Raw genomic sequence first — 26,400 nt, forward strand, 5'->3', positions numbered from 1 at the left:
CTTGGTTTAGATTTAAGAAAGTGATGGATGCAGATTAAAATTAGCAGGATATCATGTTTGTAACCAATCCATTGTGAATAGCACAAAAACAGGAAAAAAGAGCCTTCCAAAATTTGAAAACTATTACCTGACTGAGCAAAACAGTTGTTCACATCATTGACAAGTAAGTGAAGTTCTGACATGTCCTTGGTTTCATTTTCCTTATTCATCAATGTAAATGAAAATATCCATCAGGGCATCTGGGTGGCTCAATCAGTTAAGCTTCCAACTCTTGGTTTCAGCTCAGGTCATGATCTCAGGGTCCTGGGATCAAGCCCTGCGTTGGTCTCCACACTCAGCTCAGAGACTGCTTGAGATTCTTTCTCCCTCTCCCTCTCCCCCTCCCCATGCTCTCCCTCTCTCAAATCTATCTTAAAAAAAGAATAAAGTATCTGTCCTATTGATAAAAATGAAACTGTAAAACCTTGACCTCTTACTTCTGTAAAAACACCAAAGTAAAACATTGACCTAAAACTGGTCGAGGATCATGAAATTTCTAGAACTATAATGGAAGAGATAGAGCCACTTGCCAGGAGCATAATGTAACCAGCGGCTACAGGACTCTCATAAGAGAAAAAAAGCCCTAACAAAAATGAGATCATCATAAAAAGTACAGACACAAAACATGAAACACCCAGAATAATCACAAGGAGATAAATGATGAGGACTTCTGGTCAAAGTGGTGCCAAGACTTTGATACTGGATAAATCCAACCACTCCACAGCTGCAGCACTGATAGACAAATGAAAAAGGAGAAACAAACAAAGAGAAGCTGCTGGAGGGCCCATGCTGCCCACACCAGAGCTAACAAAGACTAGGTGTGGCACCCCATTCCCCACACACAGCCAACCACACTAGCAGGCCAATGTCCCTTGGTCACCTAGAGGCAGAGACTGATCCAGGCCCAATAGTTCCTGCCATTCTGCCCCCAGCAGTAGGAGGAAGCACAGGTTGGTGCTTCTCGCCCCCTGTGGCACCAGCAAAGAACAGCAAGAAGCCTTTCAGCACTGGGGAGGCTGGAGACCAGGCCAACGGATATTTCCTCCTCTGGCTGATTGACCCCTTCCTCCATCTAGCAGCACCAGTTGGCCTATGGGGTCCATCCCCATGGATGACACCAGCTGAAACTGAGTGGGAGGCCCCAGTGGTACCAAGTGAATGAAACAGACCAGGACAGCACTGCAAGGGCTCTGAAAAAAAATTGTCTTTAGAACCACAGACCAAAAGAGGATTTCCAGGATGCATGCTAATCCTGAAAAGGGGGACTGTCTGCTAAAATAAAAGATTTGAATAAGATCCCGAGTCTCCCAATATAATAGCAAAAGTGTCCGGGATACAATAAATTATTGCTCTTGTCATACTGAGGATTAGGAAAAGAACAACTTGAATAAGAAAAGACAATCAATTGATATTAATACCAAGATGAATGAGATGTTGGAAGTACCAAACGAGAAATTTAAAGTATTTATTACCAAAAGCTTTGACAAGCAATTATGTATTTTCTTGAAACAAATGAAAATAATAGAAAATCTAAATAAAGAAATAAAAGTTGTAAAAAAGAACTAAATGGAAATTACAGAGCTGAAAGACAAAATAAATAAAATAATTGCCAGGTGGGCTCATTAGTAGAGTGGAGGATAGAATCAGCCAACATGAGAATAGATCAAAAGAATTTATTCAATTTGACAACAAAGAGAAAACAGACCGAAAAATATGGACAGACACACTGAGATTTTTGGAGTAATGACAAAAGAACTAACATTTTTATCATTGGAATCCTAGAAGGAGAGGAAAAAGAGTGTGGGGTTGAAAAAATATTCAAAGAAATAATGGCTGAAAAGTTTCCCAAATTTGGATGAAGACATAATCCTACACACTCAAGAAGTTGAACTAAGCCCAAGTAGGATAACCCAAAGACACCTGGAGTATTGAATTTGTGAAATCTAAAACAAAGAAAAAAAATCTTAAAGGCAGCCAGAGAGTAATGATACTACGTTTTTAAGGGAACATTAAATTGAATGACAGTGGATTTCTCATCTGAAACCACAGAGGCCAGGTAGAAGTGGTACAATGTTTTTCAAGTCCTGAAAGAAAAGAATTGTCAATCATGAATTCTCTATCTGGCAAAACTCTCCTTCAGGAGTGAAGGGGAAATAAAGATACTTAGACAAAGGAGAATGAAGAAAATGTTGTCACTAGCAAATCTATCCTTAAAATGGGTAGAATGGGTAAGAATGACTAAGGGAAATTTCCTGAACAGAAGGAAAATGACAGTAGGAGAAGGTTTGAGATTTCAGAAATGATAGAACAGCAACAGAATGGGTAAAAATAATTCTAAATATAACAAATTATCCTCTCCTCCTCTTAATGAGCCCCTTAACTCATTTGGTGGTTGAAGTAAAAGTTATAGCTCCGTTTGAAGTGGCACTCAAAATATGAAGAAGAAATACTTAATATAGTTATATTTAAAAAGTGGAAAGTGTAAGGAGTACTAATGGTACTAGAGGTAAGGAATCTATACTTCACTTGGACTGGGAAATTATCAGTACCCATTGAGTGTGATAAATTACATGTGTATATTTCAACACCTAGAGCAACCACCATCAAGGCTATACAAAGTAATATACTGGAAAAAAAGAGAAAGATTAAAAAACATGGTTGTGTTCAAATACAAAAGAGAACTTCAAAAACACAGAAATGCATATAGAGAGTGAGGCTGAAGTCTTGATTTCCATGTCTGGAAGCAGGCTTCATTCGCTGGTTATTTGGTTACTAAGTGGGGAAAAAAACGAAAAGCGCTCCATGTGGAAAGGAGAGTCAAAGATAGACTTTCTGCTTCTCACTAGGGGCTGAGGTTTGTCTCCTCCTGATTTTAAAGGAGATTGAGGGAAATGTTTCCAAACACTTGTGTACTATAGATAATAGATGAGAGGATATAGAACAGCTCCCCATCAGGAGGTGAAGAAGCCAAGCATGACTTCTCTGAGATTAAAGTTGTTCCAGACATCATGACAACATGATAGACCTGAAGGGCCATTGGAGAACTGGGATTTCAACTGGGAACCTACAGAGCTGGGGTGGTGGTGGCTAAAAACTGAAGGTAGGGAGAGTAGAGTATGGAGGAAAGAGGGGTGGAGGTGAAGCAAGAGAGAGCGTAAAAGAGAGGGACAACAAAACCATCTAGAATATAAGTTCCCTGGAAATGAAATTACTTTTATAAAGTATTTTGGTACATACTATGTCAATACATAAAATATAAATAAGTAGAGTGCAGATGACATCAATAACAGTAACTTCATTTTTATTTGTGTTGGTGAAGAGGGGCTCCTGCAGGTCTGGCTAGTTATCCTCCTAGATGCGCCTTCTCAGTGGCCTGCTAGTGAAGTTAGTTGTGGGTTGAAAAAATAGCACCCAGTCCTTCTAGTTAAATAACTACAAATGTCATCACATCTGTGTGATTCCCTATCTCTACCCTCAGGGATCCGATGACATTGACACACTTTGTTCCCTGGATATTAGTTAATAAACCCATCTCATGACTTCTTCAATGTTGGGTTTGGCCAGCAAACCCTGAGACAGTGAATGAAAAGATTACTCCAGACACCTTCGTAGGAGAAAGGAGAGGCCTGGGAACCAGACACTCTAGTGGCGAAAGGCCCTGAGCCAAGTTTTGTCCCCACTTTTATTGGGGTCTTATCAATACACCAAGTGCAAGCTCAAAACGAGGAAGAAAGTGTAACCTTAATGGTCAGGACAACAATATATGGAGCAGTGTGTGATAAGGGCAAGCAGTGCTTGTGACATTTGTGCAAGGCAAGGTGGCAAGGAGTTTGTGAAGTGTGTGACCACCACAGGTGCCTGTTTTTCTTCAAAATTTAAACATTTACCCTCTAGATGAGAACCTTGAGCTGCAGTAAGAATCTGACAGCTTTCAGCCTAGAAACTTCAAAGGAAGCCCGGCGTTCGGGGCACTCCTCTTTTGCTTTTTCAATTAGTCTCATCCAGGGAGGCATATACAAGTCAGATTTTGTCTATACAGAAACTGGGAATTCCCACACTTCAGTCGTCACACACTGGGCATTTCAATGAGCTCCTGACTCTCATACCTCTAGGTCCTGTAATTTGATAGGAAGGTAATGAGAACTTGGACTTTAAGCTAATCGGACTTAAATGAAATATTCAACTTAAGCAGAGGCTATAATGGAGTAACACATTGGGGCTAATGTATTTCCCATTTGGGAAGGATGTGAATTTTTGGGGGCCAGAGGAGCAGTGTGTGATATAAGGGTGGAATAAGGCAAAGTGAATTCTAAAATGGTTCCCAGGAATATTGCCCCTTGGTATACATGCCTTATAAAATCCCCTTTCCTTGAGTGTGGGTGGAATCTGCAAATGTGATGGGAAAATCACCCCTCTGGTTGGGTTATGTGTTGACCACAGTTGACCTTAAGAAAGGGAGATGATTTGGGGTGGGTATGATCATAGAGGTGAGCCCTTAAAATGACTAAACTTCATCCCGATGAGGGAAATTCCATGTGAAGGAGATTCTCTGTTGTTGACTTTGGATATGGGGAGAACCATCTGGCAAGGATCTAAGAGTGGCCACTAGGAGCTGAGAGTGTCTCCTGACTGACAGCCAGCTGGAGAGCAGGGACTGAACTCCCACGAGAAAATGAATTCTGCCAATAGCCAGCAAGCTTGGAAGAGGACCCCAATACTCAGATGAAAACTGCAACCCCAGCTTGTGACTTCAGTCTTGTGAGACTTTAAGTGGAGAGCCCCATTGAGTCCAGCATTCACTTGTGCCTTTCCAATAAATGAGTGTTGTTTTAAGCTGCTAAGTTTGTACTGATATGTTATGGCAGTAGAAGGAAACTAATACAATATCTTTTGCTCAATAAATTTTACATACTGCATCTCAAGGTAGTTTTTTTTTATATAACTGGAATGCTTAATGATTGATATACATTTCACATATCCATTCTTGATTTTTCTTTTAACTTGTGGTTGTATTTATGATGAGTTTTAAATACAAAGTTATTTTTTAAATTTTTTATTGTTATGTTAATCACCATATATTACATCATTTGTTTTTGATGTAGTGTTCCATGATTCATTGTTTGTTCATAACACCTAGTGCTCCATGCAGAATGTGCCCTCTTTAATACCCATCACCAGGCTAACCCATCCCCCTACCCTCCTCCCCTCTAACCCTCAGTTTGTTTTTCAGAGTCCATCATCTCTCATGGTTCGTCTCCCCCTCTGACTTACTCCCCTTCATTCTTCCTCTCCTGCTATCTTCTTCTTTTTCTTTTTTCTTAAAATATGTTGCGTTATTTGTTTCAGAAGTACAGATCTGTGATTCAACAGTCTTGCACAATTCACAGCGCTCACCGTAGCCCATACCCTCCCCAAGTCTATCACCCAGCCACCCCATCCCTCCCACCCCCAACCACTCCAGTAACACTCAGTTTGTTCCTGAGATTAAGAATCCCTCATATCAGTGAGGTAATATGATACATGTCTTTCTCTGATTGACTTATTTCACTCAGCATAACACCCTCCAGTTCCATCCACATCGTTGCAAATGGCACGATCTCATTCCTTTTGATGGCTGCATAATATTCCATTCTGTATATATACCACCTCTTCTTTATCCATTCATCTGTCCATGGACATCTTGGCTCCTTCCACACTTTGGCTATTGTGGACATTGCTGCTATAAACATTGGGGTGCACGTACCCCTTCGGGTCCCTACATTTGTATCTTTGGAGTAAATAGCCAGTAGTGCAATTGCTGGATCGAATGGTAGCTCTAATTTCAACTGTTTGAGGAACCTCCATACTGTTTTCCGAGTGGTTGCACCAGCTTGCATTCCCACCAACAGTGTAGGAGGGTTCCCCTTTCTCCACATCCCCACCAACATCTGTCATTCCCTGACTTGTTAATTTTAGCCATTCTGACTGGTGTGAGGTGGTATCTCATTGAGGTTTTGATTTGGATTTCCCTGATGCCGAGCAATGTTGAGCACTTTTTTATGTGCCTGTTGGCCATTTGGATGTCTTCTTTGGAAAAATGTCTGTTCATGTCTTCTGCCCATTTCTTGATGGGATCATTTATTCTTTGGGTGTTGAGTTTGATAAGTTCTTTATAGATTTTGGATACTAGCCCTTTATCTGATATGTCATTTGCAAATATGTTCTCCCATTCTGTCGGTTGTCTTTTGGTTTTGTGGACTGTTTCTTTTGCTGTGCAAAAGTTTTTTATCTTGATGAAATCCCAATAGTTCATTTTTGTCCTGGCTTCCCGTGCCTTTGGCGATGTTTCTGGGAAGAAGTTGCTGCGGCTGAGGTCGAAGAGGTTGCTACCTGTGTTCTCCTTTAGGATTTTGATGGACTCCTGTCTCACGTTTAGGTCTTTCAACCATTTGGAGTCTATTTTTGTGTGTGGTGTAAGGAAATGGTCCAGTTTCATTCTTCTGCATGTGGCTGTCCAATTTTCCCAACACCATTTGTTGAAGAGACTTTTTTCCATTGGACATTCTTTCCTGCTTTGTCAAAGATAAGTTGACCATAGAGTTGAGGGTCCATTTCTGGGCTCTCGATTCTGTTCCATTGATCTATGTGTCTGTTTTTGTGCCAGTACCATACTGTCTTGGTGATGACAGCTTTGCAATAGAGCTGGAAGTCCGGAATTGTGATGCCGCCAGCTTTGCTTTTCTTTTTCAAGATTCCTCTGGCTATTCGGGGTCTCTTCTGGTTCCATACAAATTTTAGGATTATTTGTTCCATTTCTTTGAAAAAAGTGGATGGTATTTGATGGGGATTGCATTGAATGTGTAGATTGCTCTAGGTAGCATTGACATCTTCACAATGTTTCTTCTTCCAATCCATGAGCATGGAACGTTTTTCCATTTCTTTGTGTCTTCTTCAATTTCTTTCCTGAGTATTTTATAGTTTTCTGAGTACAGATCCTTTGCCTCTTTGGTTAAATTTATTCCTAGGTATCTTATGGTTTTGGGTGCAATTGTGAATGGGATCGACTCCTTGATTTGTCTCTCTTCTGTCTTGTTGTTGGTGTATAGGAATGCCACTGATTTCTGTGCATTGATTTTATAGCCTGCTACTTGACTGAATTCCTGTATGAGTTCTAGCAGTTTTTGGGTGGAGTCTTTTGGGTTTTCCACATACAGTATCATATCATCTGCAAAGAGTGAGAGTTTGACTTCCTCTTTGCCGATTTGGATGCCTTTGATTTCTTTTTGTTGTCTGATTGCTGTGGCTAGGACTTCTAATACTATGTTGAATAGCAGTGGTGAGAGTGGACATCCCTGCCGCGTTCCTGACCTTAGGGGAAAAGCTCTCAGCTTTTCCCCATTGAGAATGATATTCGCTGTAGGTTTTTCGTAGATGGCTTTTATGATATTGAGGTATGTACCCTCTATCCCTATACTCTGAAGAGTTTTGATCAAGAAAGGATACTGTACTTTGTCAAATGCTTTTTCTGCATCTATTGAGAGGATCATATGATTCTTGTTCTTACTTTTGTTAATGTATTGTATCACGTTGATTGATTTGCAGATGTTGAACCAGCCTTGCAGCCCAGGGATAAATCCCACTTGGTCGTGGTGAATAATCCTTTTAATGTACTGTTGGATCCTATTGGCTAGTATTTTGGTGAGAATTTTTGCATCCATGTTCATCAAGGATATTGGTCTGTCATTCTCCTTTTTGATGGGGTCTTTGTCTGGTTTTGGGATCAAGGTAATGGTGGCCTCATAAAATGAATTTGGAAGTTTTCCTTCCATTTCCATTTTTTGGAACAGTTTCAGGAGAATAGGTATTAATTCTTCTTTAAATGTCTGATAGAATTCCCCGGGGAAGCCATCTGGCCCTGGGCTTTTGTTTCTTGGGAGATTTTTGATGACTGCTTCAATTTCCTTAGTGGTTATAGGTCTGTTGAGGTTTTCTATTTCTTCCTGGTTCCATTTTGGTAGTTGATACATCTCTAGGAATGCACCCATTTCTTCCAGGTTATCTAATTTGCTGGCATAGAGTTGCTCATAATATGTTCTTATACTTGTTTGTATTTCTTTGGTGTTGGTTGTGATCTCTCCTCTTTCATTCATGATTTTGTTGATTTGGGTCATTTCTCTTTTCTTTTTGATCAGTCTGGCCAGGGGTTTATCAATCCTGTTAATTCTTTCAAAGAACCAGCTCCTAGTTTCGTTGATCTGTTCTACTGTTCTTTTGGTTTCTAGTTCATTGATTTCTGCTCTGATCTTTATTATTTCTCTTCTCCTGCTGGGTTTAGGCTTTATTTGCTGTTCTTTCTCCAGCTCCTTTAGGGGTAGGGTTAGGTTGTGTATTTGAGACCTTTCTTGTTTCTTGAGAAAGGCTTGTATTGCTCTCTACTTTCCTCTCAGGACTGCCTTTGCTGTATCGCAAAGATTTTGGACAGTTGTGTTTTCATTTTCATTGGTTTCCATGAATTTTTTTAATTCTTCTTTAATTTCCTGGTTGACCCATTCATTCTTTAGTAGGATGCTCTTTAGCCTCCATGAATTTGAGTTCTTTCCGATTTTCCTCTTGTGATTGAGTTCTAGTTTCAAAGCATTGTGGTCTGAAAATATGCAGGGAATGATCCCAATCTTTTGGTACCAGTGGAGACCTGATTTGTGACCTAGGATGTGATCAATTCTGGAGAATGTTCCATGGGCACTAGAGAAGAATGTGTATTCCGTTGCTTTGGGATGGAATGTTCTGAATATGTCTGTGAAGTCCATTTGGTCCAGTGTGTCACTTAAAGTCTTTATTTCCTTGTGGATCTTTTGCTTAGATGATCTGTCCATTTCAGCGAGGGGGGTGTTAAAGTCCCCCACTATTATTGTATTGTTGTCAATGTGTTTCTTTGCTTTTGTTATTAATTGCCTTATATAATTGGCTGCTCCCATGTTCGGGGCATAGATATTTACAATTGTTAGATCTTCTTGTTGGGTAGACCCTTTAAGTAGGATATAGTGTCCTTCCTCATCTCTTATTACAGTCTTTGTTTTAAAATCTAGTTTGTCTGATATAAGGATTGCCACCCCAGCTTTCTTTTGGTGTCCATTAGCATGGTAAATGGTTTTCCACCCCCTCACTTTCAATCTGGGGGTGTCTTTGGGTCTAAAATGAGTCTCTTGCAGACAGCATATTGATGGGTCTTGTTTTGTAATCCAATCTGATAGCCTGTGTCTTTTGATTGGGGCATTGAGCCCATTTACATTCAGGGTAACTATTGAAAGGTATGAATTTAGTGCCATTGTATTGCCTGTAAGGTGACTGTTACTGTATGTTGTCTGTGTTCCTTTCTGATCTTTGCTGCTTTTAGGCTCTCTCTTTGCTTAGAGGACCCCTTTCAATATTTCTTGGAGGGCTGGTTTCGTGTTTTCAAATTCCTTTAGTTTTTGTTTGTTCTGGAAGCTTTTTATCTCTCCTTCTATTTCCAATGACAGCCTAGCTGGATATAGTATTCTTGGCTGCATATTTTTCTCGTTTAGTGCTCTGAAGATATCTTGCCAGTCCTTTCTGGCCTGCCAGGTCTCTGTGGATAGGTCTGTTGCCAATCTAATATTTTTACCATTGTAGGTTACATATCTCTTCTCCCGAGCTGCTTTCAGGATTTTCTCTTTGTCTCTGAGACGTGTAAGTTTTACTATTAGATGTCGGGGTGTTGACCTATTATTATTGATTTTGAGAGGGGTTCTCTGTGCCTCCTGGATTTTGATGCCTGTTTCCTTCCTCACATTAGGGACGTTCTCTGCTATTATTTGCTCCAATATACCTTCTGCCCCCCTCTCTCTTTCTTCTTCTTCTGGGATCCCAATTATTCTAATGTTGTTTCGTCTTATCGTATCGCTTATCTCTCGAATTCTGCCCTCGTGATCCTGTAGTTGTTTCTCTCTCTTTTTCTCAGCCTCTTTATTTTCCATCATTTGGTCTTCTATATCACTGATTCTCTCTTCTGCCTCATTTATCCTAGCAGTTAGTGCCCCCATTTTTGATTGCACCTCATCAATAGCCTTTTTGATTTCGACTTGGTTAGATTTTAGTTCTTTTATTTCTCCAGAAAGGGTTTCTCTAATAACTTCCACACTTTTTTCAAGCCCAGCTAGTATCTTTAAAGTCACGATTTTGAACTCTAGGTCCGACATCGTACTAATGTCCGTATTGAGTAGGTCCCTGGCTGACGGTCCTACCTCTTGTTCTTTTTGCTGAGGTGATTTTTTTCGTCTTGTCATTTTGTCCAGAGGAGAATAGATGAATGAGAGAACAAAATGCTAACAGGTTAAAAACATCCCCAGCAAATATACTGTATACAAATCAGGAAAGACCTGAAACCAGGGGAAAAGAAAGGGAAAGAAAGAAAAAAGAAAGAGGAAAAAAAAAAGAAAAAAGATAAAAACAAAAACAGAACAATACAAAAAAAGCAGAATATGATCAAATATGATCAGGCTAGTGCATAGATCAGTGCCACACACTAGATTTTGGGCGTATTTTGGTCTGTTAGAAAAAAGTGTCTCCTAAAATTTTAAAGGAAGAAAGACATATATGTACAAAATAAGGGTTGATACAATGAAGGAATGGAAGATGACTGTAAAGATGAAAATTATAAAAGATTTTATAAAAGGACTTGATAAGATAAGAAGTTGTTTGAAAAAAGAAAGAAGAAGATTTAAGTAAAAAAAAAAGAAAGAAAAAAGGGAGAGAATGTGATCAGGCAGGAGACTAGAACAGAGCCATACACTAGTGATTTAGGGTATATTTTGATCTGTTAGAAGAAACTGTATCTCAAAATTTTAAAGAGAGAACAACTTATATATATATGCCAAAAATAAGGGTAACTACTATGAAGGGATAAAATATGACTCTAAAAATGAAAAATAAAAAATGTTTTTTTAAAAAAGGAGATTGATAAGATGTTTGTTGAAAAAGGGAAAAAGAAAAATAAAAAAAAACAGTTAACAAAAAAATAACTTTGATGAACTAATGAATCATGGTAAAAAAAAAAGCCATGAATTCTATGTGCAGTATTCCCCTAGCGCTGGAGTTCTCCCGTTCTCCTTGATCTGTCAACTTGGTCTTGGCTTGCTGGCTGTTCGTGCTGATCTTCTGGGGGAGGGGCCTGTTGCTGTGGTTTCCAAATGTCTTTGCCGGAGGCTGAATTGCCCCGCCCTTGTCGGTCTGGGCTAAGGAAGCTGCTTGGGTTTGCTCTCAGGAGCTTTTGTTCCCTGCAAGCTCTCGGTACAGCCTTGGAGGACCAGGGCAAAAATGGTGGCCTCCCAATCTCCACCTGGAGGAGCTGAGAACTCGGGGCCCCGCTCCTCAGTGTGCCCCCAGAGAAAAGCAGTCACTCCCTTGTCCCCGGTCTCTGGCTCCTCTCCGCGCTCACCCGGCCTGTGACCGAGCGTTTGTATCTCTGGCACCCGACCCCGTGTGGAGTCTCCAAACCCAGCAGATCCCTGCGGTGCGTTCCCGCGCCGCTCCTCCCCGGAAAGGAAGGGGAGTCTCCCTGGCTCTGCCGCTTGTGGGGTCCCTGCTGGAGGAGCAGTGGCCAGACTGGGCCGCGGATCACGGTTTATGGCCACCCCGAGCTGAGAGCCTGCGCCTTGGCTCCCTCTCTGCAGCCGGCTTCCCTGCTCTGATACCTGGGAGCTCTGCTGCACTCAGGCACCCCCGGTCTTTCTGTGACCCCAAGGGTCCTGAGACCACACTGTCCTGGGAGGATTCCACCCCCTGCTTAGCCACTGGAGTGACGTCCCTCAGCGGAGCCAACTTCTAAAAGGTCCGATTTTGTGCTCCGCGGCTCTAGCACTTGCCAGAAGCGGCCGGCGGAGGCCCCTCCCCCGCGGTCTATCCTCCCGAATATCGCCTCGGATTCACTTCTCCGCACGTCCTACCTTCCAGTAAGTGGTCGCTTCTCTGTTCAGAGAGTTGTTGCTACTCTCCTCTTCGATCTCCTGTTGAGTTCGTAGGTGCTCAGAATGGTTTGATCCCTATTCATCTGAATTCCTGAGACCAGACAAAATCTAGGTCTCCTACTCCTCCGCCATCTTGCTCCGCCCCCTTAAATACAAAGTTTTAAAAATATAGTTTAATGATGTTTTTCTCTATAATTTCTTCATTTTGTTCTTTAAAATTATCCCACTACTTTTTAATAAAATAAATATTAATATTTTCTCTATATTTTGAATACCTTCTTATTTCATATGTGAAATTTTACTCTGTCTCAACACCACCATATATGCATTTATGTATGAGCTCTTTTTACTTTGCTAGTAATAATCAATAGACCCAATGCTAGTTTTAGCATTCACTGCATCCACTGCACTAGAAATTTATTTTTATTATGTACCACATTCTTAATTTATCCAAAATGAAGGCAGAATAACTTGTTCTGTCCTTGAAACTAGTCTAACCTGGCTTTTTTTTTTTTTTTTTTAAAGAAGCCAGAGTAAATGCCCTAGGACATAATTAAAAACAATTTAAACCTTTATTGCAGTCTCTTGAGAAATATCAAATTTGTATTATATTTCTAACACCATGAAAAATGATTTAAAATTCTTTTAATATTTCTTCTTCCCCTAAAACTTCATACTAGAATTTTTTCACTCACCACAGTTTCCTTACCACAATGTTGCCCTCCCTTCCATTCTACCTCTAGGTGTCATAATGATCAAGCATATCTTAAAAGACTCTCAAAAATTGGTCTCTTGACCTCTTGGATCCCACTGATTTCCACTCACTGTTTGTAACTGCCCTTTACCCCACAAACCAGGGTTGACTCCAGAAAAAGGTGTGAGCCCTTCTGTGCCACGGAGAAGTAGAGAGCATAACTGGTAATATGAAAGCTTCTTAAAAATCTGTTTCTGTCCGCCCTCCCCAAATTTTCTTAAAAAGTTAACAGATTCCTACAAATATAGTAATGTTTCCCAGTCTCATTAATCTTAAGAAAAATTAGGTTCTGTTTCTGTGCATTTGATTTCATTCTCCAGCTATCCTTTTTCTTGGTGGCAGTATGAACATGTTTTAATTGTTTGGCTTTAAAATAACTCATCAACATCTATTACAGCAACTCCCCATTTTACTTATTAACAACTATTTGTGTACAATTATTATTCTGGACAAAAATTAGAAATATTTTATTAATAAAACTATCTTATGGATATTTAGATTAAAGCATTACCAAATCTAAGTATTTTGTTTGGGAAATTGACACAAGCTGTCTTGTTCAAGAACATGATTATCTTTATTATTAAACGTCTTTCTGTTCTTAGGTCAACTCTTTTCTTTTTGGGGGATTGTACACATGGTTGGTGAATTTTATTGCTTTGAGTTTTGTATGTTTATTGCTCTTATAAATAACTTTTTTCTCTAACAGACTTAGTGGTTTGGTCTGCCAGAGACAAGTGATGCTACCTCACATCTGCTCACTGGCTGGAGAGTATTTAATGATTTAACTCAAACACAACCTCGGTGAATCTTTTTTTTTAAGCAACATTCCATATTTGGTTATGCCCTGGCGTAGTAACCACTTCCTTCAGCCAAGGCAACCCTCTCCTCCTTCTTTAAATGTTGGGTTTACTATTGGAGGGTTTTATATTTGAGAAGTCTGGCCCAGAAACAAGAACTGGATAAAAGTAACTTTGGGTGAAGTTTCCTGTTCAGTCTCAAGGAGGTGCCTGACAGGTCAGGGGGCTTATTTGTCAAAAGATCAATTTACTTAACAAAAGACCAATTCACAGCAAGTAGCCCAAGCCTCAGTTTGCTGAATGACATGACTAGATTTAGTACATTTAGTAATTTAACACAACTTTGCTTGAGAAATAGTTTTACTGAATTTACTCATTACTTGTCTAGTGAACATAACAAAATGTCAGGATTTCAGATAGAAACATTTCAGTTTATATTTAGTACCAAATCCTTTTAAGAGTTGTATTTTATTTCATGAATTTTAGTATTTTAAAGGTTTTTTGCTAATTTCTCTAAAGGATCAATTCATAACATTTACCAAATTCAACCAAAATATATCTTAAATAAAATTTTTATTCCAATTTATATTAAAACATTTTAAACAACTTCTGAAATTGTGAAGTGTAATTGACCAGTTTTCATTTTGTGTTTGTAAATGCATTTATTATAAATCTTCATGAAAATGGGGGGTTGTTTTGTCAGCAGAAAGATGGAGTGGAGCCCAGACAGCAAGACAATGGGGATCATGGGAAAGCGAGAGGGCCCCAGAAACTCGGAGGTCTGGGACTGACAGTCTCCTAATACACTTCCAACACATCATTATGAATATCTACAAACTTTAGAAATAGGAAAAAAAAGAAATGAGTTTGGAGCACATTAATAATTTTGGCAAATTTGGTAAACTGACCATTGGCAAATTTGTTCCTTAGTAAACTAGATTTTGGTGGATTGGGCTCATCAAATTAACCTGGATCCTTTCCAGATCTGTAAAAGGTCATGTACAGATCCTCTGAAGAGTCCCCTCCATGCTGCTTCCAAGGTAGCTTTATGAATGGACCAGCATGTCATGGTGCTTCTCTGCTTAAATTCCCTCTATTTTTCCTTATCTTCTATCTTCCTGTGAGGAAATCCCAGACAACTTTGAATGGTGCTGTCATCAAACCTCACAAGGGCTAGGATAACCGAATCCCACTCTCTACTCACATCAAACCACACGCTGTGAGTGTCCCATCTACCCCTGCACTCACATAAGCCTTTTTGCCTGAAATGAACGGAGCCCTTTATCTGCTGAGCCAACACCTCCTCTAAAAGGCACACCTGAAAAGCTTGACTTTCAACTCTCTCATTACTGCCACACCATCAACTCTCCATTCTCATCTTGAAAAATTATTATTCATGAATAAATCTACCACTAATCATCATCTTCTAGTCCTATGTTGCCAACCCTTTCCAAGAGAAAAGAAAATAACTGAACTAATGGGTACCATTATTGTTTTATAGTTTTAAGTGTCCGCTGAACTTTCAACACTGTTGGGTCTTGCCTTTAGTTAGCAGTATTTCACATTGCCCTTTAGTGGTTGTTACAAACTTCTCTTTTATTTTTCCCCACATGTCTCCCCTCCAGTGTGTGACGTCTTAGAAGATAGCATCCATGCATGTTCACCTTTGAAACCCAGGACTTTAACTGTGTAGGTGTGTAAAAAATATTTTTTTAAAAGATTTTATTTATTTATTTGACAGAGAGAGACACAGCGAGAGAGGGAACACAAGCAGGGGGAGTGGGAGAGGGAGAAGCAGGCTTCCCGCTGAGCAGGGAGCCCGACGTGGGACTCGATCCCAGGACCCTGGGATCCTGACCTGAGCCGAAGGCAGACGCTTAACGACTGAGCCACCCAAGCGCCCAGGTGTGTAAAAAATATTAAGTGACAGTACCCACTATCTGACATCTGTTGGATTTTGTGGTGAAGAGAGACAGAACTATCGGAAATGAAACTACATAGATGTATGTGTCAGAGCTTAGACGCAGGGGGACTCCTGATCATGAAGGTGAGGAATATAGGGCACTCGGGCATGTGGCACAGGATGGGGCTTTTAGACATTTGTCAGTAGTCACAATGAGAAGCGTCCGGTCTCTCTTCCTCTCAGTCAAACCTAGATGAGTGCCATAATTCTCCACGTAGCCCACAAGGCTGTATTCACTCTCTTCTTCTTTCCTCAGTTTGTATTTGCATTCAAGTTTCCACACTTGGCAGCACACTCAGAGGAAGACCAGATTCTGAGACCTGAAATTATAGCTGAAATGGTAGTTCTGTGCAGTGGTATTCATGGCCCTTCAGAGAAGGAACATGTAGTGGGTTCAAGGTTAAATATGTCTACTATACTTTCTGCTCCCTTTATCTGATGAGGTAAGAGGCAGGGATTTAAAACTATCATGATTCTGTCATCTGAAGAGAGATGAGAAACAACAAGAAGAATTTTCTGTCTTTGTTAATGATGTTTAAAAAATGAGCTCACTACTAATATATTAAAAACTAATGTGTGTGTAGCTCAGCATAGATTACAGAGGACTTTTACAAATTATATCTGTGTTCATGACAGTGGTCCAGTGAGGTGTGTACTCCTTCTACAGATGAGGCGAACCAAGACTTTCAGAGCTGAAATGGTTTATCCATGGCCAATCTGCTACTAAGTTCACTCCTTCTTCGGATTTCTAAAATGTGACTTTAAAGAGATAACTGTGCCAAGAGCAAGGGCCTGCTTTATATGTGTCATTGAAAATTCATTTAACTGGGTTGATATAGGGGACATATGTAAGCAGCTTTATAAAGATTTAGACAAATTTAGGGACAATTGCTGGCTAAATTTTTATTAAAGGGAAATAAAATTCTGGGGCGGTATTTCTATCATCTATTATATTACTACTGGCATTAAGGAAGTCGCAGAATCTTTCAGAATATATAGCATTTTAAAATTCCTGAATTAATGCAGAATAGGGTCCCGAATGGCCCTTCTGGTCACAGATGATTATTATTATTATGTTCACGATGAACTCCATTGACCAAGCACATTTTCCAAGGGATACTGACCAGGGATGATGACTTCTCCCTGAATTTCCACAAAGAGTCCAAAACTTTTATCTTTCATCCTAGGCGAACAGAGGATGTCCCCTGGGGAGAGTCTCCCTACTGTAACCCTGACCCATTTCATGACTATTTCTTGATCGCATCGACTAACAACACGAGGCACACACTACCTTCATCCTAAGTGCCCTGCCTCCACAGAGGCCCAGCAGGGTGACTGAGGTAAGCACCTGGAATCAGGTGTCCGAGTTGCCTTCCCCTCAGGCCAGACCAGCAGTGGCTGCCCTGAGTAATGTGGTGGACTGTGAGCAGCACAGAGAGCTCTAGAAAACGTAGAGAATGCTGACTGGCTCAGGGGGAAGCTGCAGACAGAAGCCTGAGCCAGAGCCTTGCAGTTGAGATTTTAGCCAATCAGAAAAAGGGTTCTAAGCTGACACTTTTGTTGCTCATTGAAAAGTCTGTGTGAAGAGGCCTGAGAGACTGGGCAATGCCCAGGTCTGTTGCAGCCTCTACCACACAGTCCCACAATAGAGTGGGGAGAATTTCCCCTTAGGACAAGAGGGAAGGGATGGGCCAGAGTTCTCTGTTCTGAGGGACACTGAGGTGGGGCTTGAGGGGACTAATGTACCTTCCAGATCCCCTTTTGACCATGCTTCCTTGCCCCCCAACCTTATTCCAGCTCTGAGTTCAATGTCCTTCCTTTCTCCTTCCATCCCACCATGGAAACTCTTCTTATTCCAGAGCTACCCTGATCCTTAGTACACCACTGCTAGTGGAAGCCCAGGGACTACGTCTCAGGTGCCCTGGAACCATGCATCTAATATAGAATACTGGAATGACTCACTGCTTTCATGTGCCACTAATGGAAACTTCTTGTACCTCTGCTCTATTTCCTCTTACCTGGTAAACTCCTCATATTCTGCTTTCAGATCCCGGCCTCTATTATAAAAGGAGAACCTAAAATACAGGGAAGAGATAGAAGGAGGGAGAAAAGACAGGGAGATGCTTAATGTTTTGTTTATTAATGTTTGCTACACACTGTTCTAATTGCTCTATAACCATTTAGAACTGACCCTAGTCATGGCAAGAGGAGTCTGATAAATAATAGATCTGTTAAAAAAACACATTGATACTGCTACCATTCAGTTTGATAACTTAGGACTACTTGCACAGTAAGTGCCACATCTGTACACAATCTCTAACTCTTAACATTTGCTCCCTCATTAACACCATTCAGGCCCAAGGAAATGCTTCTCCACGTCTTTTGCTTCTACCCTTGTAACTAGAGGTGATAGTGTCTGAATGCTGTGAATGTTTGTGGATTGCGCCTTTGCTGACATAGGATGACCCTGCTTAAAAGTGAACTTAACTTTTCAAATACTTTCAGTCAAAGAGCACAAATGTAAAAGATTTTTGCGTAGGGGCGCCTGGGTGGCTCAGTTGGTTAAGTGTCTGCCTTCGGCCCAGATCATGATCCCAGGGTCCTGGGATTGAGCCCTGCATCAGGCTCCCTGCACCGCGGGAAGCCTGCTTCTCCCTCTCCCACTCCCCCTGCTTGTGTTCCCTCTCTCGCTGTGTCTCTCTCTGTCAAATAAATAAATAAAACCTTAAAAGAAAAAAAAAAGAAAACAATCATTAAAAAAAAAATTCTTGCATAATGAAGCATCAGATGCCCACAGGGCTGGGTGTCACTGTTTTTCTTTTTTTTTTTCTTGCACCACATATTAACCCAGTATTCCCAACACTTACACATGGCAGCTGAGGAATATTTTACAATATTAAACAAGTCATATTTGTCTTAAGTTTATATATATGATGATCTGGATATAAAATGCATGAAACGTGATCCACATTTTACAAGAACAAGCCTGGGGCAAAAGAGGTTCAGTAATTCGCTGACTCTCATAAAGTCTATTAGTGGTAGAACTGCAGCTAAAAACCATTTCCTCCTAAGAATTATACTTTTCCACCACAACTTAAGGCTCCTCAGAGTGTCTAAGATAATAGAAGTGAACATCTCGGAGACAATAATTCTCTTTTCTCCGAAATATGATCCCACTTATTTCCTACTAAAACTCCCAGGTATACAAACTAAAAACGCCAAATGTCACAAAGATGTCTACTCTTGAGTCATTTTTCATTCAGTTCTTTAAATCCTTGAGGCATACAGTCTCTAGAATTTCTATAACTGGGAGAAAATCTTCACCTCAAATGTTCATCTAGTGTAATTTGATGAAAACATACTGCCAGGCTGAGAATCTTCGTAAAAAATTGGACTAAGAACCTTCATAAAAAATGTCTGCCCAGAGACAGGTGAGGTATTTCAGCTCCAGTGCTGATTGGTTCACTTTCTAGGGACTCTGAACCTAGGACTGAAAACCTTCATAAAAATTGAGAACCTTCATAAAAAATGTCTGCCCAGAGACAGATGAGGTACTTCAGCTCCAGTGCTGATTGGTTCCCTTCACAGGGACTCTCCAATCCTACTGTGGATGGAAGCTTTCACAGGTTTTTATTCTCTGAAGTGAGTACTCAGAGCCACCAGGTAGGAGCTGCGTTGACTACCATTTCTTTCTCCTTGTTCCCAATGATGCCTGGGAAGATGGCTCTGCGGATCCCCAGAGGCCTCTGGACAGCAGCTGAAATGATGATCCTGGTGGTGCTGAGCATCCCAGTGGCTGAGGGCAGAGACTCTCCACGTAAGTGCAGAGCACCTCTTCCCCAGAGCCACCACCCTAGGGAACGGGCTCGGAAGGACCTTTGGGCTGGGGTGTGGAAGGTTCTATGATCTCAGAATACAATCTTTTTTTTTTTTTTTAAGATTTATTATTATTTATTTATTTAGGGAGAGAGCACAAGCAGGGGGAGCGGGAGCAGCAGGGAGAGGGAGAGGGAGAAGCAGGCTCCTTGCTGAGCAGGGAGCCTGATGTGGGGCTCATCCCAGGACCCCGGGATCATGACCTGAGCCGAAGGCAGTCGCTTACCCGACTGAGCCACCCAGGTGCCCCCAGAATCCAGTCTTTTATTACAGATTTTCTCTCTTTGGGGAAGAGAGCTCTGTTACATTCTCATTTCCATCTCTAAGGATGAGATGAGGACAATCCCCATACTATGGACTCAATCCATCCTGGGGATGTCATAATGGGGAGGAAGAAACAAAGTGTGCATTTGCTATCACTGATAGGACAGCGTGACATTTGGGTTCCTTTTGAAAATAAGAATTTGTTCAAAGGAGACACAGCAGGATTTTCCATTTCAGGGTCCCCCAAGACCTTGTCCTGGCTACACACTATGGGATTCTCTGTTGGAGAAATGTAGGGCAGTGAAGGTCTCTGTAGTCTTAGTATTTGATAAAAAGGACTCTACATTCCTGATTCTTTTTTTTTAAAGATTTTATTTATTTATTTGAGAGAGAGAATGAGAGAGAGAGAGAGAGCACATGAGAGGAGGGAGGGTCAGAGGGAGAAGCAGACTCCCCGCCGAGCAGGGAGCCTGATGCGGGACTCGATCCCGGGACTCCAGGATCATGACCTGAGCCGAAGGCAGTCGCTTAACCAACTGAGCCACCCAGGCGCCCAGATTCTGAGTGGAGTGCGCATTGAGGCAAACTCTTGGTATTTGCGTGAAACTGGGTGACCACAGACAGGGAGTCTTAACTTCAAGTTTCACTGGTTTATGGTCAGATAGTAACTTGTGTGGGATTCGGAGAGTTGAGTTGATGATGGACTGAATTTAGGAGAAAGGAGAATGTAAAGAAGAGAAATAGCGCATACTGAGAAACCATTTCAGCCACAGGGTTAGTAACTTACCATAAATTCTCTCTGATCTTCCTAACACCCCTATGTGTGGGGATTATGACTTCCGCTTTACAAATTATAAGTATGATATGGATACTTCGTTTAGTAACCTACCAAAGCTGGTAAGTGGCAGGGTTAAATTGAAATCTATTTTATCTTATTCACAAGACTGTGTTCTTTCCATGAATAAAATGTTTTTTTCTAGGACTTGGAAGGTGTGTGTCCCTTTTAGCCCAGCAGGAATGAGCAAACTTCACACTGCAATTGGGTGGGTGTGACAGAAACCCAGTGTAAACCCACCCATGGGAAGGAAGGCCCTTTGCAGGGCACCAAGAGAATATGTTGTCAGGAGGAGGTCAAGCTTAATTTTAAAAAAAATTTTTTATTGTTATGTTAATCACCATACATTACATCATTAGTTTTTGATGTAGTGTTCCATGTTTCATTGTTTGTGTATAACACCCAGTGCTCCACGCAGAACGTGCCCTCTTTAATACCCATCACCAGGCTAACCCATCCCCCCTCCCCCCTCCCCTCTAGAACCCTCAGTTTGTTTTTCAGAGTCCATCGTCTCTCCCCCTCCGATTTCCCCCTTCATTCTTCCCCTCCTGCTGTCTTCTTCTTCTTCTTCTTCTTCTTTTTTAACATATATTGTATTATTTGTTTCAGAGGTACAGATCTGTGATTCAACAGTCTTGCACAATTCACAGCGCTCACCATAGCACATACCCTCCCCAATGTCCATCACCCAGCCACCCCATCCCTCCCACCCCCCACCACTCCAGCAACCCTTAGTTTCTTTCCTGAGATTAAGAATTCCTCATATCAGCGAGGTCATGTGATACATGTCTTTCTCTGATTGACTTATTTCACTCAGCATAACACCCTCCAGTTCCATCCACATCGTTGCAAATGGCAAGATCTCATTCCTTTTGATGGCTGCATAATATTCCATTGTGTATATATACCACATCTTCTTTATCCATTCATCTGTCGATGGACATCTTGGCTCTTTCCTGTCAAGCTTAACTTTTGACCTTTCTCCTTATTCTCTTGAACTCTTGTGCTTAGGTGGACACTTGTTTGTCTCTGAGGTTCCCTGGAGTTCTATGGAAAATGGGATTTCATGTGAGAACGTCCTGATCCGAGTACAGGGATGAATGTAAAATCAACCCGACTGCCCTATTTTCCTCACTTCTCAGGCTCAGGCAGGGCTCACAGGTCCTAAGGCTTGTTCCTCCCTCCCCTCCCTGGAGGAAGGCAGTTCTGGAAGCCCTCAGAGGAGGGCAGGCAGGCCTGGAAAAGAGGATGCCCCGGGCCTGGTTGAGAGGCGTCCAAGGTGGGCGGCCTTCAGGTTTATCAGGCTGCCTGACCTCGCCCCACAAGGCCCGCGGGGCGGTGGCTGTTGGTTGGGCTGAGGGGCAAGGGCCTGACTGACCTGCGGTGATTCCCTGCAGAGGATTTCGTGTTCCAGTTTAAGGGCGAGTGCTACTTCACCAACGGGACGGAGCGGGTGCGGTCCCTGACCAGATACATCTATAACCGGGAGGAGTACGTGCGCTTCGACAGCGACGTGGGGGAGTACCGGCCGGTGACGGAGCTGGGGCGGCCGGACGCTGAGTACTGGAACAGCCAGAAGGACATCCTGGAGCGGACGCGGGCCGAGGCGGACACGGTGTGCAGACACAACTATGGGATTGAGGAGAGAACGATCTTGCAGCGGCGAGGTGAGCGCCGGCCATTCGCCCTCCGGGGCCCCATCCCCCGGGCCCAGCAGAGACCCCGCGCGGGGAGGGGCGGGGACGCGGGGCCGAGCTGGGGGACTGACCCGGCAGCCGCGCACTGTTCCTGCTGAGGTGGGTGGGTCCACCAGCGGGGCTGCGCTTCCTCTGACGTTTTCGCCACCTCTGCGCGGCCCCGGCTCCCTACTTGAGTGTTTGGTTTCTCCCTCCGCACCTTTCGCTAAGCGGAGCCCAGGGAGCCCCCCATCCCCGCCCCGGTCCCCGCAGTGAACTGCCCCGGCCCCTGCGCAGCTTAGTGGGCTGGGCCTGGGGAGGGGAGGGTACCTTGCACACGTGGTGAATATGTTACAGTCGTCACCGGCCAAATTTTGACTTTTTGGTTTCAAATTATGATTCATCTTAATTGTTATCTTAAATGGCTGTGACTAGTCCCGGACTTCTTTGAGGCGAGGAACTGCCTTATCCTTGTCTGCCTAGTAGTACCTGAGGCAGTGACTGTTAGGTAATGTGAGTGCAAACCTTTGTGGAATGAATGAATGTATTCGGCTGCCCATCCACTTAGGCTCAAGGGAAAATAGAAGGGTAAATAAGCCTTAAAAATGGACTCTATTAATTAGTCTTTACTATTTTGCTTAATCCTTTAAAGTAAACTTTGTGCGTTGGGTCTTAATACCTTAGGATTTGTGAATGCAAAGTCTAAGAAAAAAGTGTTTACTAAAAATATAAATTATATTTGGATGGTATTGTAAGGCAGAATTTGAATTTCTTAGAAAATCTCCACAAATGTCAGAATAGGAAGAGCTGAGGTTTTGGAGTCAATAAGTTGATGCTATTAAATTATTAAATAAAAATTGTTTCGGGTCTCCTTCGGCCTAAACCTTGCCTATCCTCCTGCTTCTGTCTGCATCCCCTCCTCCCTGCGTCACCAACCACTTCAGGGGTAGACGTTCGGCAAGTTAATTGTAGCCATTTAATAAGCACCTATTTCTAGACAAATACCTTACCAAACACTATCTACATTAGGCCATTTAATTTCCACTTAACTGCCTTGGGCGTTAGGGATTAGCAACTACTTTATGTATCAATAGGGATATGGGGCGCGCCGGGGTGGCTCAGTTGTTAAGCGTCTGCCTTCTGCTCAAGTCATGATCCTAGCGTCCTGGGATCGAGCCGCGGGTATAGCCCCAATGGAACCTGGAATGGAGCTCCGAATGGAGCCCCGCGTCAGGCTCCCTGGGCTCCCTGCTCCGCGGGAAGCCTGCTTCTCCCTCTCCCTCTCCCACTCCCCCTGCTTGTGTTCCCTCTCTTGCTGTGTCTCTCTCTGTCAAATAAATAAATAAAATCTTTTAAAAAAATAGGGATGGAGGGAAAGAGGTCCAGATTTATTATTTTTATTTTTAAAATTTTTGAGAATAATGCCCTGTGTAATACAGCAATCTAAATTTTAAAAATGCTTTATTTTGTCAATTAATATCAACAGAATAACTTTCATAGAATTAGATTACTATGATTTCTTCAGACTCTGAAAAGTAAGCTGACTCCTGTGTTTATCCAAGCTAATAAAGTGGCTAAGCTCAGATCCTAATCCAAGACTCAGAATCCAGGGATCTTTCCACCCTGGTACCAAGAGAGGACTCTTCTCCACGGGGAGACTTGCTGTGTAGTCCCACATCTCAGTGTCTTTTCTTGTCTGTTACTCCCCTCAGTGGAACCTACAGTGACCATCTCCCCGTCCAGGACAGAGGTTCTGAACCACCACAACCTGCTGGTCTGCTCAGTGACAGATTTCTACCCAGGCCAGATCAAAGTTCGGTGGTTTCGGAATGACCAGGAGGAGAGAGCTGGTGTCGTGTCCACTCCACTTATTAGGAATGGGGACTGGACCTTCCAGATCCTGGTGATGCTGGAAATTACTCCCCAGCGAGGAGATGTCTACACCTGCCATGTGGAGCACCCCAGCCTCCAGAGCCCCATCACAGTGGAGTGGAGTAAGGGGCAGTTTTTCTTTTCACTATGGGCCCCACAAGACAGAGCTTCCTCCAGCCCGTCCCATTCTAGTCCTCATCCTTGATGTCGCTACTGAGCTGGAAATGCAGGAGATGAGAGCGCCTCTTGTCCCATGGCAGGGGCATTAGAAGAATCTTGATCGCACTGTCTTTCTAGATACTAGGGAGATCATTCCCCACACCCTGGCCCTACCACCCAGCCCTGTAGCTCTGAAGGATTTATTACTCTGGCTGGTGACTGGGGTCTTGGAGTCTGAAGTTAGGGATGTGTCTGGAGGAGCAGGTTTAACTTCCCCCTCTCTCTCACACACCCACCATGTGTGAAGATCTCTCCGTGGGTCCTTCCTTCCCCTAGGGGTGGTCAGAATGGAGCACTGGGTTCGCCTGGCACCTCCAGCTCCTCTACCTCAGGCTGGACTTCAGGCTTCCCAAAGGGACCCTGTGGGGTGTGGGGACAACCCTGACACTCAGGCTCTGCTCCCCAGGGGCACAGTCTGAATCTGCCCAGAGCAAGATGCTGAGTGGCATCGGAGGCTTTGTGCTGGGGCTGATCTTCCTCGGGCTGGGCCTTATCATCCGTCACAGGAGCCAGAAAGGTAAGGCCCTCTGGGGAAATGCGGGAGAAGAGCTGTGCCTGAGGCCCTCTGCTCAGCGGGAGCTGTGCCTCTAGATTTAGCTCTTTCCTTCTGACCTTGGAAGGAAGGAGGCTGGGCTGGTGGTGGAAGGAGATGGAATAACTACGGAGAGGCTTTGGAATCTGATGTTACTGGTTGAAAGGAGCCTTATCATAGAGGTAACAGGTGGAGTATATTCTAGGGCTTCCTTGCAGTTCATCATTGTCTCGCTGGCTCCTTTCTGAAAGCTTCCTTCTTTAAGAGGGTCAGAGCATCTGCTTCCCTTCCTTTCATTCATTTGGGAGGATTTTAGCTTAGGGCAGTTAAGCTCTCGTGGTTGCTGGGTAGGGAGAAAGTAAAATTCGAATGAAGTTGCTTATCTCACCTCCCTTTGGGGTGAGTGAGACACTGGCTATTTGTGTAATGAGACCTTTTTCTGTATCACTTCTTTTTGTAGGACCTCGTGGGTCTCTGCCAGCAGGTACTATTTCTGCTCTGATTCAGTGGGGGTTTGGGCACGGGTTTGAAAGAGGGAAGAGATTAGGTGAGTGCACCCGGGCACAATGGTCTCAGTTCATGGCCTAGTCCCTGCTACAGAGATCAAGAGTTAGGGAGAAGTTTGCCCAGTTTGTGTAGGCAGATCCAGCGTTGTTCTCCAGCGCCAAGTCATAACCTCGGTGGTATCTTTCTGGGAAACGTGGAACCAGAGCCATGTCTTGGGTGTTAGACACCAGGATGATGCCCACGTTGTGTTACATGCTGGTGGCTACTGCCTGTGTGAGTTTATAAATGAAAGGCTACTACCGGTGGAAAGAAGGTGAGTTATCATTACTTTTACTAAAACCTTAACATCCCCCAAATGAAGGATCACGGCTGCTCCATCACCTCCCACACATCTGTGTGAGGCTGGAGTGCCACATTCTCTTGAGTTGATTTCACCTTTACAGAGACATTGGGGGAGGTGATGACAATATGCCCTGGACCTCAGCTTTCTCTGATGCTGTAGTGGCCCCGAGAGGAGGGGAGAGGGCATGTCCCTCAGGGTCCCCTGTGCTGATCACTCTCCTTTCTACAGGGCTCCTGCACTGACGCCTGAGGGTACCTGGGATTCCGCCGTCTGTAATGCCTGCCTGTCCTTGCCCAGAATTCCCAGCTGCCTGAGAGCCCATCCCCCACATGGATCCGAGCCCCACAGTGCCTCTGATACAGTCACCAGGTGCCCTCCTGGGACCCCTGCCTGGCGGATCTGACTGCGATGCTGCTCCCTGCACTGGTTTCAGAGCCTCTGCTGTGAGCTCCTTGCTAGCAGCATCTCCTCCGTCCCCAAGGGCTTTTCCGTTTCCATTCTTCCTCCTCAGATTGTGCAAGAGGAGCACACAGAAGCCCTTTAGCTGAATGTAGAGATTTTATCATAATTAAACATGATTATTGGTTCTCTGTACCTGAGTCTCTTCTTAATTGGATGGAGGCAGGAAACCAATGCAGAATGAAAGGACCATACTGCTCCTTGAAGGCAGAATGGAGGCGTCTGGGGGTGCCAAGTTACAAGCAGGCAGAGGAGAGAGAAAATCAATTCAATAGTCACATCCTTCATGGGTATTTAGTAT

At 43.0% G+C, this 26,400-nt stretch overlaps 1 protein-coding gene across 2 annotated transcripts; it reads left to right on the forward strand.

Annotated features, from left to right (window-relative positions):
- Positions 1–19,139: 19,139 nt before the first annotated feature.
- On the forward strand, positions 19,140–26,234 carry LOC113926580 (HLA class II histocompatibility antigen, DQ beta 1 chain). Of its 2 annotated transcripts, XM_027601665.2 has the most exons (6): positions 19,140–19,333; positions 21,889–22,158; positions 23,880–24,161; positions 24,665–24,775; positions 25,251–25,274; positions 25,869–26,234. In XM_027601665.2, the coding sequence occupies exons 1-6, from the start codon at positions 19,222–19,224 to the stop codon at positions 25,880–25,882; spliced, it is 813 nt and encodes a 270-aa protein (XP_027457466.2). In that variant the 5' UTR covers positions 19,140–19,221; the 3' UTR covers positions 25,883–26,234. The 2 variants fall into 2 exon arrangements, with proteins under 2 accessions (XP_027457466.2, XP_027457467.2); XM_027601666.2 differs by lacking the exon at positions 25,251–25,274.
- The last annotated feature ends 166 nt before the right edge of the window (positions 26,235–26,400 follow it).

This window comes from Zalophus californianus, chromosome 7 (assembly GCF_009762305.2).
Source record: "Zalophus californianus isolate mZalCal1 chromosome 7, mZalCal1.pri.v2, whole genome shotgun sequence".
NCBI lineage: Eukaryota > Metazoa > Chordata > Mammalia > Carnivora > Otariidae > Zalophus > Zalophus californianus.

Bases quoted from the DNA above. Each gene is read 5' to 3' on its own strand.
- LOC113926580 (XM_027601665.2), top strand. From the start codon at position 19,222: ATGATGCCTGGGAAGATGGCTCTGCGGATCCCCAGAGGCCTCTGGACA. The intron at 24,162-24,664 runs GTAAGGGGCAGT...TCTGCTCCCCAG, and splicing joins CCCCATCACAGTGGAGTGGA to GGGCACAGTCTGAATCTGCC. The intron at 24,776-25,250 runs GTAAGGCCCTCT...TTCTTTTTGTAG, and splicing joins CCGTCACAGGAGCCAGAAAG to GACCTCGTGGGTCTCTGCCA.